Raw genomic sequence first — 12241 nt, forward strand, 5'->3', positions numbered from 1 at the left:
GAGTGACATTCAACTTACACACGATTGTAAATAGGATGTGTCGTACAGAAGACAGACATATTCCACGGCACAATCATGTCACTAGACAAAACAAAGCATCTCGTCCAGTGGGAGGGAATCTCCCACAAATACATATCGAATGAATTTTTAAAAGGATGATTAAATGTTTTACCTTCCCAAATGGGAAAATATACATAGAGTTAAATGCCATTTTACGTTAAAAGGAATCCAACGCCCCAACTAGTTCCTACCGTGGGCTCGTGTGCTGTTACAACCGAAGGCACGTTTTCATTACGGGACATTACCGAATATGAAGCGTATGCTACGGCACGTCCAAACATTCTGGGAATTTCCTACCAGCCCGTGTGGTCTGAACCTGCCTTCCTGACATTCTCTTTGGCTTCTGACTTGTCTCCAGGTGGGTCTGGGACGTCCCGTGTTACCCGCGGGAGGCCGCCACCCTGGCTCTCAAGGGGACGTCCTTGGCTTACTTCCCACTTATCGGCATTAGATTTCACTTTATCCAAATAATAGCAGAGGCCAGCAACGGTTCAGGTCAAAGGATCCTTTCATATGAGACCCCGAGAAGTCGACAATTTAAGAGACGTCTTCAAAAACCCACACAGCCAACGTATCTCGCAACTTTGGCATTTTTTCATTAATAGTGGCCAAACTAAGAAAGATAAAGGAAGATACGTAATTCACGTTTCTCACTTCTTCCACATTTCCATTGAGCAACCTGCTTTCACAGCTAACTGAGACCAGCCGAGAACAGAGTAAGATTAACACGAAGCAGTAAAACTGTGGGTACGAGGGACTCGTGGGAACGCTAGTGAGGAGTTTCCAACCGTCCTCCTAAAAGAACCCGAACTATGGGTAAGAGAGCCACTGGGCGTGGGGAAGGGCCTCGGGCAGTTAACTGATCTGTGTGTCCAGTGGGTGAACGGAGCCCCTACCTGGTAGGCGGCCGTGGCGTCCGGGCCCGGGTGGTCCCCTGGTCCCGACACCTTGTCCTGCAGCCTGGCGCGGGAGGTGTGGCGGAGACAGTAGATGACGCCGGAGGCCAGGAGGACCCCCACCATGGCCACGACGGAGACCAGCGTGAGCACAATGAACGGGGTCGAGTCCCCCTGCTTTGCCCGGCGTGGAGGGAGCTTTAGTTTGCTTTTCTGTAGGACAGGAGAGAAGGAGTGTGTTAGTGGCCAGCAAATAGGACCTCCCGGAAACCACCCTTCCCCAGCGGATCCAAAACGTGACAGCTCAGCGCAGCGGGCTGTGGGCCCTGCCCCAGCGGGAGGGCCTTCCAGAACAGCACCCCCAAGCAAGGAGGGAAGTTATGTCTAATTCGCATCTTAAGGATCGCAGCGTTTTCAAAAGGAAACTCAGAGGCATCACTTTTATTCTTAAAGCCACCGATTTTCAAAACGTAAGGACGTGAACTCTTTGGCCCGCATCCCTTGTCCAGACAAGGGTGAGAGAAATAGTTTATCCAGAGCACGCACCACAAATGTTTCCGGCGGGGGGAGGGGGGGGTTCCTGGGGCACAGAGACGTCAAACAACCCTACAGCGCACAGCACAAAAGAGGGGCAGGATCTCTGAAAGTTTCACCTCAACCTTCCCTGAGACACAGCAGGGGCGGTGCCTCAGAGGACACTTGGCGAGGCATCCCCACCGACCTGGGACCCTCCGTGCGCGCCCGCGGGACACAGACCCGCCGCTGCGCGCACCTCACGCTTTTCCTGGGAAGGAGCTGCGGGGGGCGCTGGGGAGGCCAGGGTCCAGGAGGCCGCCTCCCGGCGGTGTGGAAAATGGGGAGACAAAGCATCAGAGTCCCACTGTCTGGGGGGCAGGCTTTGGGCGCATCTCTCCGGAGTCCCCTCCGGGCTCAAGGAGCGTGGTGCTCGCGGGGCAGCCTCGTCCTCGGTCAGGTGCAGTGGCCGCGGTGAGAAGCGGCTCCGGCCAGCACGCCCCCCACCACCACCGGGCAATGAATGGAAACGCACGCCCCCGCCTCGGTCCCGGTTGCTACAAGATGAGAACAATTAGCAAACTCCTTTCCACCACCTAATTTCGCGTGGTAACAAAATGGATTTTTCCCCATGAATGCCTGGCCGGCCTATTCATTATCTCTCTTCTATTAGTAATTTTCTGCTCCGTATTCAGCCTCCCACCTCCTCATTTCCTCCCGTCTCCGAGTGTACACAGGGCCTCTTATGTCAGGCCGGGCCATTTTTATCTTGTAATCATAAAGGCCACCAAAGCAATTATCGCCGGTCTTGACTGGAAAAGCTGGTCATTAATTAGCCTCCTTTTGCCTTCGGTGCCGCGGATTAGCTGGTGCCGGGACTGAGTTAATGGAAACGCGGGTTAAATGAGAAAAGACGCCGAATTTTCTTGCCTGGACGCCCGGCTCCGAGGAGGACGGCGAGGCTGGCAACCGGCGGGGAGGCACACGGAGGGTGGGGAGGGCGGGGAGGGGGCCGGGGACGGGGGGAGCGCGCAGGGGGAGGGACCCGGAGGGGCGGGGGCGCAGGAGGGGCGCGCGAGGGGCCGGAGCGGCGGTCCCGCGGTCTCCTCTCCCCCCACCCCCCCTCCCCGGCGCGGACCCCTCCCCTCCGTCCCGCTCGCCCCTCCCTCCGCGGCGGCACTGCTGCCTCGGGGAGGCTCTCGCTCCTGGAGCAGCAGACCCACCCCCGCCGCCCGCGCTCCCTCCGCACCCCTGTCCCCGCCCCGCGCGGGGCGAGAGCCGCAGCCCCATAAATAAACCGGAGGACCCCACCCGGCGCGGCGCGGCCCAGCGGGGCGGGAGGGACCGCGACCTCCCCGGCGCGGCGCGCAGGTCAGCGCCCCTGGGCGCCCGCGAGGCTCCGGGCCGGGGTCTCCGTCCCCTGGCTGCGTCCCGCGGCTGGGGCGGCCTCCCCCTCGCGGCGGCCCCTCCGCCCCCCGAAAGAGGCCTTGCCGGCACCTCGGTGGGGGGCGTTTCCAGGAGGACCTCTCGCTCCCCCCGCGCCCCCCGCGGGACCGCCTCGCCTCGGCAGACCCAGCCGGGACAACAAAGGAGGCGGCGCGGCCGAAGGAGGGGCGTCCGGCCGTCCCCCTGCCCGGGCCCGGCCTGCCCGGCCTTCACTACGCGTCCCCCCAACCCCGCCCTCCGTGCCGGCGACTGTGGGTCCCCGCGTCCCCGCTTAGTCCAAGCTCCCGCGCGGGGGAATCCCGCCCAGGCCTCGGGAGGACCCCTCGCGCCCACGTGGTTGACGGCGCCCGGGAACGGGGACTTCCTGAACCTTCCTGCCTGGCGGCGTGAAGCGCACACGCGTGTGGTGGCCAGCTGGCTCCAGAGGACGCGCCGCGCCTCGAAGTGTGGCGCGCGCGTCGGTGCGCACCCGACGGACGGTCGCACGGGCGCCAGGGGCCAAGGCCCGGACTGTGGGTGCCGGGCGGTCGGGGACGCGAGGTCCCGCTGCGCAGGGCGCTCGCCGGGGAACCGGCGCAGAGGCGGCCCGGTTGTCACTCGGTTCCAGGTGAGAGGCCATGCGGGCAGGCGCGGCGCCCACACGTTCTCCTGGCCCAGGCCTCGGGCGAGGGAGAGGTCGCACCGAAGCTCTTTTCAAGGAGGCAGAGTGGCCCGAACACCGCCGCCCCCGGCCGGCTGGGTTCCTGCCCCAGGAAACCGACGGTCACCGTGACCCACGATGCGCTCGGCACGCGCGGGTAGTGGAACAGTGCCTCTTTCGCGGCGCGCGTGGAGTGGACTCAAAGGTCAAAGAAAAATGTCAAGGAGAGTGACTGCTCCCAGAGCTGAGGTCCTTCCTCTCCGGATCCCGCTCTCCCTCCTCCCAGCTGCCCAGCCCCCGCTGGGTCCCAGGTGCTGCCGGAGGAGAAGGGATGCAGGGGAGGGAAAAGGACGTGACCCGGTGCCCACTGAGTCCCATTTTCTATGGTCTCTTCTGGTTCCAAGCTGCGTTGGAACCTTCTCCCGCGGAGAAGGGCCACCGCGGTCCCGGGCTGGGAGGGAGGCGCCCAGACGTACCTCCCGCAGCCCATCCGCAATCCCAATCCTGCAGCCAGGGGAGGGGTGGGTGAGGCTGAGGACTCCCGAGCTTGGGCGTGGGGGAGAAGAGGGTGTGACCCAGAGGACTGCGGTGGTAGGGCCGACGGACCCGCCGCGCTTCTGACGCTGAGGTCGCGGACCCTAGAGCCGGGCTGGGAACGTCCCTCCAGCCGGCCCGCGGGGGGGGGGGGGGGGGGTGGTGCATCTCAGCCAGAGCCCGAAAAATCACTCTTCCTCGCTCCCCCCGCCCCCAGTGGTTCCGACCTACCCAGCGCCGGGCGGGAGGGTCGAGCGGGAGGAAAAACTGTTGCTGGCTGCAGGTCAGGTCTTAAGAAACCCGGAAGAAACTAAAATTTATGGAAGTTAAAAAAAAATTAGAGCAGGGGAATTCCTTCTTTGGCATAGTGACTGGGGTTTAAAATCTTCGTGATTATTTTATTTTCTTTCTGTTTGTGGAATTAAGAATACAAACAAAACTTCCAATCCCTGCTAACCAAGAGCTTTAAGAGAAAAAACAGGAGCATGAGTTTGAGCCAGGGCCCCGCTGCAGGTGTGACCAGGGCGGGGTGGGCCTCAGCCCCTCCCCTCCTGGGTCCCTGCTCCCCAAGGCCGAGCGACTTGAACCCGTCTGCGATCCCCCAATTTTGTCCTGGGCCCCGCCGATAGCCCACGACTAATTAGAGGCATCCTGTCAGTCTTGGCTGGAAATTGAAAGAAAATAATGTTTAAATATTTATGACTTGGACAGACACGTACAGTCAGGCATCTTTTAGAAGCAGAACCCCTCCTTCCGGATGGCGGCAGGGAGAGGCGCACAAGGGGCCGGGATGACTGTGGGCCCTGGGATGCGGGGGTCACACACACAAACGCTGAATGCGGAGTTTCAGGTGCAGGAGAAGTAAGAGGTTTAAAAAAATAATCAGGAATAATTAAGTCAACTTTACATCAGGTTAGATGCGTCTTGACTGCACAACCATTTCCACCTGCAGCTCCTTGAATTTGGAATGTAAAATATCGCAAACGCTGTGATTTGAAATAAATGCGGCCAGAGGCAATTTGTGGGTCGCTCTTGGAAATCGGAATCTACAGACGTTGTCCTGACCTACTTAAACTATTTTGATCTGCGCTTGTGAGTGGAGGTGCATGGGGCTTCCTTTGCATGATCTTCTGAGCCATTTATGGCAAAATATCTTCAAAACTTTTTTTCTTTAGCTGTCCATGTGGTGAGCTTAAAAGAAAAGAAGAGAAAAAAAAGAGAACACTTTATACCCAAACTTGGTTGTGAGAACTAAGGCAGCCGCACAATTACGACAGTTTATGCTAACAAGTATTTGTTGACAGGTAGCAACAAAATTGAAAATCTGAGTATTTTTCCAAGACTGTGCGTCGTAAACAGCTGACAATAGCAGTCTGTTACCTAAGCCACTGACTTCGATTTGAAAATACACTTGTACCCCAAATTTATGGGCACGGGCATTTAAGTTTATTAGTAGGAAACTTCTGATATGTGGATGCTTTCGTCCGAATCATTCCTAAAGAATCTGTTTTGGAAACGCTGTCCCTCTGCACTCTTACGTCACTGTAATTGTCAACATCCCTTTCCCTGTAAAATTTAGAAATTGATTTTAGAGACCACTAATGAGTTGCTATAACAAATCTGTCTTTGGTTTCCCAGATGAATAATTTTAGAATTATTTGAGAGTTTCATGCTAGATGTGCTAAAATGCACTCACTAAAACATATGATCACTTTAAGGCAGATCAAAAATTTTAATAGTTTTCAGGCCATGGGAATGACCGAACTTAAAAATATGGGGGGGGGGAGGTGTCTTAAAATATTTTAAAAGTATTTTTTAAAGCTGTTAACTGAACTATTTTTAATTTGGAATTTGCCACAGAATTCTCATAAATGAGAGAAGTCAGGCGGAAATAATCATGTATTAATTCTCTGCATTACAAAATCTTTTCAGAAGCTATTATCAGAGCAAGAGGCATTTCGGTCTGAATCCAGGGTGGGAGAAATCCTTTGTGCAAGTGAAAGCCATTGTTCCTCGTGCAGATGAAATTGTACTTGCAAATCTGCCATTCAAGTAGTCAAAAAAAAAAAAAAAAAAGCCTAGATAGGCAAGAGAAAAGAATGTCCAAGAAATAATTATTCTTAAATAAAAATAAATGGGGATACCTTGTTTTAAAATAAGCCATTTGTTTATTTTTTCAGGCATAGACAAAAATAAATATGCAAAAGATAACTGTCTATTTGCTGCCTTTGAGCGCTCCCAAAACATCAGTTTTGGGGAACTACTCTGTTTTAAGACATCAGGGAAGATTTACGATATTTATGTTTAAAGGGGGAGGACTACCCTTGTGTGAACTAATTTTTAGCAGAGCTTCATACACAGCAAATTGTCTCGGGGAGAACAGAGAGCGACCAGCTGAGAACAGAGCGAAGAAGATGGGCCCCCCCAGGAATCGTGCCCCTGGCCGTCTTTCAGATTCACCGCTGGAGTCTCTATTACACCCCGACTCCTACTCGGCCGCTGCACTGATGCGCCCGCTCCCTACCCGTGTTCTGCGCGCGCAGTCGGGTCCCCGAGGCCTGATCTGACGCGCGCACACACGCGCTTCCTCGGGTAGGTGACCCCGTGGTCGTGAAGCAGGAGTTTTCCCCGCAAGAACCAAACCCCCTTCGGGATGCCCTTCCTCTTCCTCCGAGGCTCAGAAGCCCCATCCTGGCCTGGCCCGGCGTCGCGGGTCGGGACCCCGGCCAGGCGCTCCTTGGAGCGCAGGCCTGTGTCGGGCCCCCTGTCGGGCTGCAGGGGCCTCGGGCCTTCCTCGCCTCCCGGTCCCGGTCCCTCCTGCTCAGTTACTTACAGCAGCCCACGGAGGTCCGAAAGGTCAGGCCGCAGCGCCGGACACAAAGGGGCCAGTGCTCCTGGGAGCCGACAGTACTCGCGGCAGGGCTTTCCAGGAGGTCCCGGCCCCCTCCCCTAAGGGGACAATGCCCTGGCCCGGCCTCCCCGCCACAAAGCGCGGGCCGCGGGCCGCGCGCGCACGTCCCCAACGACGCCCGCATCCACCCATCCGGGAGCGGCGAGGGCCCACCGCGCACATCTCTGCTGCGCTACCCCCACCACGGCCACCCCCTTCTCGGGAGCCAAGTGGGTGAACTTGGTTGGGTGGGGGGCGTTTCCTCTTGGGTTGATAAAAAGAAATGCGCTTCCCTCCCCCTCGCGCACACAGACCTTCACCTCGCATTTTCGCTCGCGTCTAAATTCGGGGAAGGGTGGCTGGGCAGAGACCACGTGGACGAGCTGCGCTCCGGGCCCCAGGCGGGAAGGCTCCGGGCTCCGCGCAGGGGCCTCTGTCAGCGGACTTAGCTCGGGAAATGGACCCCAGAGTCGGCCGACGCACAGGTGCAGGCGGCAGGCGGCAAGGCCCGTACAGCAGGGCCGGCCCCTCAGGGACCAACGCGGACAGGGTCCTCACTGCCCTCTGGGCGCGCGTTTCAGGGCCCTGGCGACAGTGACAGAGTCATTCCCCCCCCCCCCCCCCACCGTGGAGCGCGGCCCGTTCAGCACACTGGTGACACAAAAGGGCGGGAGAGTCTGCTGAGGGTTTTACCCCCTAATTTTGGGGTCCATCTGACTGTCTCCAGACTTCTCTAGACCCTCAAAGCAGGCTGCAGCTCAGAACCGTACAGGTAGTTAAGGCAGGCAGGAAACGAAGTCCCTCCTTCAGAAGTTTCTCTCCGCGAGCACGCGGCTGCCTCACCTCGGGGGTCCGCGAAAGCGCAGGTTCCCTTTGGGGGAGGGGAGGTGGCCACAGCGAGGCATTTCTCTAACTGGTGGGGGGAGGGCGCGGGGGGGGGGGCGCTCAGAGCACCCTGCGGCCTCACCCACGGTCGCCCCTCCTTGCCTGCCCATCCCAGGTCCTCTACCCGAAAGGCCCCGACGGGACCGAGAGAGAACAGTGAAGAGCGCCCCAAGACGCGCTGGGAGGAAGATGCCCCGGCGGTGGGCCCCCCTCCGTCCTGCCTGCTCATCCCCAGGCTTCCTCTCCTGTTCCCACACCGGTGCCCCCACACCCCCCTCTCTCCCTGAGGGTCTGAACTGCCGGGGTGGCTCCGGACAAGTCCAAGAACGAGGGCCCCAGCCCACTCCTGCCAGTCTCCAAGGGGCCCAGGGGGGTGGGACAGTTGCCACCAACGCGGTCACCCTGGGATGTCCAAACCTGACCCACTGGGGGGGATGACCTCAGACCTCCCCCGCCAGCCAGAGCCTTTGACAGGTGTCCTGCTTCGAGTCTGAGTTAGCCCCCCGCACTGGGCTCTCCGACGCCCAGGTTGCCCAGCCCAGCCCCCGCGCGCACCCTCCACCCTCCTCAGCCTCTGGTTCCGCGCCCCGCCACCTACCCGCTCGGCGGTGCCCTCCGTAGGTCCCTCCTGCTTTCTCCCTCCCCCACCCCAGCCTCTCTCCTTTCTCCTACAAACCCGCGGGTGCCCGCGCCCCCGGCCCCCGAGCTCCTGGTTACCTGCGGAGGGGCTGGCGCCCGGCGCCCGAGCCGGAGGAGGGGGGGGCGTGCGCCGGGCCGAGCGGCCTCGGGGCGCGGCGGCCGCGGGCAGCGGCGGCGCCATCACCACAGCCAGCCGTTTCCCTGCTCCCGATCCACAGTCGAGCGGGGCCATCCTGCTTCTGACCACAAACTTCTCGGGAGGCCGGCGTAGACAAAGGTGCCGTGCGCGGTGGCCCCAGCGGCGGCTGCGGCACCGGCTCCGAGCCCGCGGGCGCCCGCAGCTCTGCGCCGCCGCTCCGCCGGGCTGTGTGCGCGCCGCTCCGACCGGGCCCCGGGGCGAGGCGCTCGGGGCCGGGGCGCGGCGAGGACGGGCGCGGGGCCGGCGCGGGACAGTCCCCGCAGGGCCACCGGTCGCGCGCGCAGCTCCATCCAGAGCGGCCGCCGCGCCCCGCCTTATATCCGGCCCGGCGCGCACCCGGCCGGCGGCGGCGCGGCTCGCGGCCCAGCCACCGGTTGCTATAGCGATGTCCCCCCCCCCCCCCCCCACATGTTGCTGACAGCAATTGGCTAAGGGGCCGCGGCTCTCCGAACACCCTCTCCCGCCCGAGACTATGAATGGACATCGGCTTTGTCAGTCATTCGTACAACGCCCGGGCCTTCGCCGGCTCTTTCTTTCCAGCCGTGTTCCCTTCCACAGCTCCCGCGCACTTCAAACTGGGCAAGTTCAGGGCAGCGCTCAGGGGAGAGGGGACTCGGCCAGAACCATCGACCCGCATGGCCTTACTATGACCTCTGCGGTGGGAAGGGTGGGGGTGTGGAAACTCTTCGCGAGAGAAAAATTCAGGGCAAATTATTGTTTCCAGTTAGTTTTTCCACTTTTGCCATGGGGGGCTCTTTGCTCTCCAAATTGAAGCAGACCAAATTACCCCGGTAAACACAAGCGAGGAAATGCCCTCCCCACCCCGCCCTTTACTCGCGAGTGTTCAGGTCTGGAGTTCGAGTACAAAGCGTCTCGCCCGACGTGGGAAGGAGAACTTTGCCACCAGAGCCGGCCTGAGGCCGCGGTGCGAACGGTGTCTCAGCCTCCTTCCTCGCCTCCCTCAGGGGAAAGGCCGGGCCTGGACCACTGCCTGCGGAGGAGCGCAGGGGCGCCGCAGGGCTGAGCTCCCAGTCGAACGCTCCTCCCCAGCTCCTTGACCCGGCAGGAATCTGGGGGGCGACCAGGCCTCCCTCGGCCAATCGGCCACCCCATCACGCGCCCCCCTGGCCCCTTCCCCCACATTCTTTCTCCCCAAGCCCTGGACCCCCGGTCTCAGCTACAGGTTGGGGCACCCCGGTGCGCGACGCCCCGGGCGAGCAGCCGAGCGCCGGGCGCTGAAACCCAACGTCTGTGTGGACAATGCCCTCTCCGAGGCCCACAGCTGCAGGAACAAGAGGAAGAAAGGAACCGGGAGAGACCTTGTCACATGCAGATGACAGTCTGCGCTGGGCTCTGTGGTTTCTCCTTTTCTGGAAACCCTGGCGCCCTCCTCCCAGTCCCCCTCTCCCACTGCCTCACCATTGTTCCTGCGCTCGGGACAGCTGGAGACGGCGGCCCTTCCTAACCCGACGCCCCCCCCCCCTGCCCCACAGCCGGCCCCTCCAGGGCCCACTGCACCGCACCCCCCCCCCCCCCCCCCCCAGTCCCCGCCAGCCAGCCCAGGAGGAGCCTGCACGTTTCCCCTCTCCTCCCCACCCCTCCCCTGCCCGGGCTCTTCCCTCCAGGAAGTGCGGGGGCCAGGGCTCTCAGGGCAAGGGGTCTCCACAGACCTGAGTCGAGTGCCTGCGAAGTGCTTGCCTCTGTCTAAAAGTGTCCTAGAAACTCGCTTCCACTGACCCAACGCCTAGGCCGAGTTCTGCTTTGATTCGGTGTTTACAGCTGCCTGGAGCCCAGCGCACCACAGAGCCCCGGGCACAGAGGTGGCGCCCCCATCATCAGCTCCCGAAGGAGCTCCTCGCGGGCTGGACTTCCCAGGCTTCGAGAAGCGCAGGTCCAGTGGAGGCCAAACGCGGAAACTGTGCTGGATTATACACCCGCAGTGCACGCACCGCGACCCCCTCAGACATCCAGCAGGCCCGAGGTGGGACGCCGCCGGGCTCCCGCAGCCCCGAGGCTGGCAGGGCCTGCTGAATCCCACCTCCCACCCCCAGCAAACTCGCCTCGGGCCGGCGCTCGGCCGCCCGCTGGGCCTCCCGGTCGTCCAGCCCCAGAGACCCGCGCCTCTAGCCGCTCTCTGAGGGTCCTCCTCGGGCAAAGCCCTGAGTGGTGGTGGTTCCTGTCCCTCCTGCTGCCCTCTTCGGGGCTTGTCCCCCTCCCCGGGAGCTCGGGGCCTCGGCATACTTCTCCAGCCTCTGGGGCGACCCCAGGCGCGGCCCTGGGAGGGGAAAGAGGAGAGGAGGGGTTGCAGGCTGGGGCCGCGGAGGAGGCGGGAAGGGCCCCGGAAGCTCCAGCGGGGCGAGGGGGGAGGTCGGCGGAGAGGGGGCGCAGGCAGGGAAGGGAGGCCTGGAGGAGGGGACGTGTCGCCCTCAGCCTCGTTGGTAACCGGGCTCTCCATAGCAACGGCCTGCGCGCGCGCGCGCCTGTGTGTGTGTGTGTGTGTGTGTATGTGTGTGTGTGTGCGCGCGCGCGCGCGCGCGTGTGCAGAGTTCCTGCGCCTCTCCAGTCCTGGGTGGGGGACTCAGCACCGGGGGGCGGATGAAGGGAAGGCCCCTCCAGGACGCGAGGGCCGGCCTCCAAGGTGCTGGGGACGCCGTGGGGTCCCGGGAGACCGCGCGGGGCGCCGGGCGGGGCGCGGGGGTGGGGGAGGCTCCCGGGGCCCGCGCCCGGCCGGAGGGGCACCGGGGACGTCAGGGGAGTGGCGCTGACCGCGCGTCTCCGCCGAGACCCCGCGCGGCGCCTCGGGGGGCGCGGCGGGTGGGGGCCCCGGGTCCGGGCGGCCGCTCGGGCTGCGCCTCTTTCCTAGGCCGCCGGGACCCGCGCTCAGGAGGGACCCGGTGCCGGAGGGGACCCCGCGCCAGCCCCCAGCCCGCCGCGACGCGCGGCGTTGCTCCCGGGGCGGGCCGGCCCGGTCCCCAGGACGCGGCCTCGGCCGCCACCCTCCGCGCGGGCACGCCCCTCTCTCTCTTCTCTCCGCGACCGCCGGGAACCGCGAGCAGGCGTGAGGATCCCGGGGCGTCCAGCTCCTCGGTCACCAAGGTGGCTGGGACCCCACGCGGCCGCCCCGGCTCTCCCGCAGCGAGAGGAGGTGCCCGGCCGCGTGATCCAGGGGCCCGGGGATGGTGGCAGAGTGTCGGCGACCCCAGGGGACGCTGGAGCGCAGGACAGGGCGCGCAGCTCAAAGCCAGATAGACTATTTTGTTTCCTTACAAACCTGATATGACATAATAAAGAAGTAAGTAAACAGATAAATTTATTTTCTTTAGGTAGTGCTTCATTGGTCCCAAAGGTTTCATTTCCAACATCAAAGCGCCACATTCCCAATTTAATCTGAATTGGACGAGCTACCTGGGTTTCTCTGCTTTCAGGAAGAATGCGGGGGCGGGGGGGTGGTGCCGGGGTGATACCACTGGAGTTCGCTTTTGGTCACTTTTTAAATGGTTAGATGGGCCTTAAACTCTTAATGCAGGTGTTTGTAAGTA

The 12241-nt window shown here is 61.8% G+C and overlaps 1 protein-coding gene across 5 annotated transcripts in view; it reads right to left on the minus strand.

Annotated features, from left to right (window-relative positions):
- Window positions 1-12241, minus strand: part of PTPRN2 (protein tyrosine phosphatase receptor type N2) — an 805581-nt gene that overhangs the window by 104075 nt on the left and 689265 nt on the right. For all 5 annotated transcript variants that reach the window (XM_043590047.1, XM_043590044.1, XM_043590046.1 and 2 more), the window contains one exon: window positions 957-1169. In XM_043590047.1, the coding sequence (XP_043445982.1) occupies window positions 957-1169 (213 nt within the window). The remainder of the gene's footprint in view (window positions 1-956; window positions 1170-12241) is intronic.

The sequence above is a fragment of the Prionailurus bengalensis genome, chromosome A2 (genome assembly GCF_016509475.1).
Source record: "Prionailurus bengalensis isolate Pbe53 chromosome A2, Fcat_Pben_1.1_paternal_pri, whole genome shotgun sequence".
NCBI lineage: Eukaryota > Metazoa > Chordata > Mammalia > Carnivora > Felidae > Prionailurus > Prionailurus bengalensis.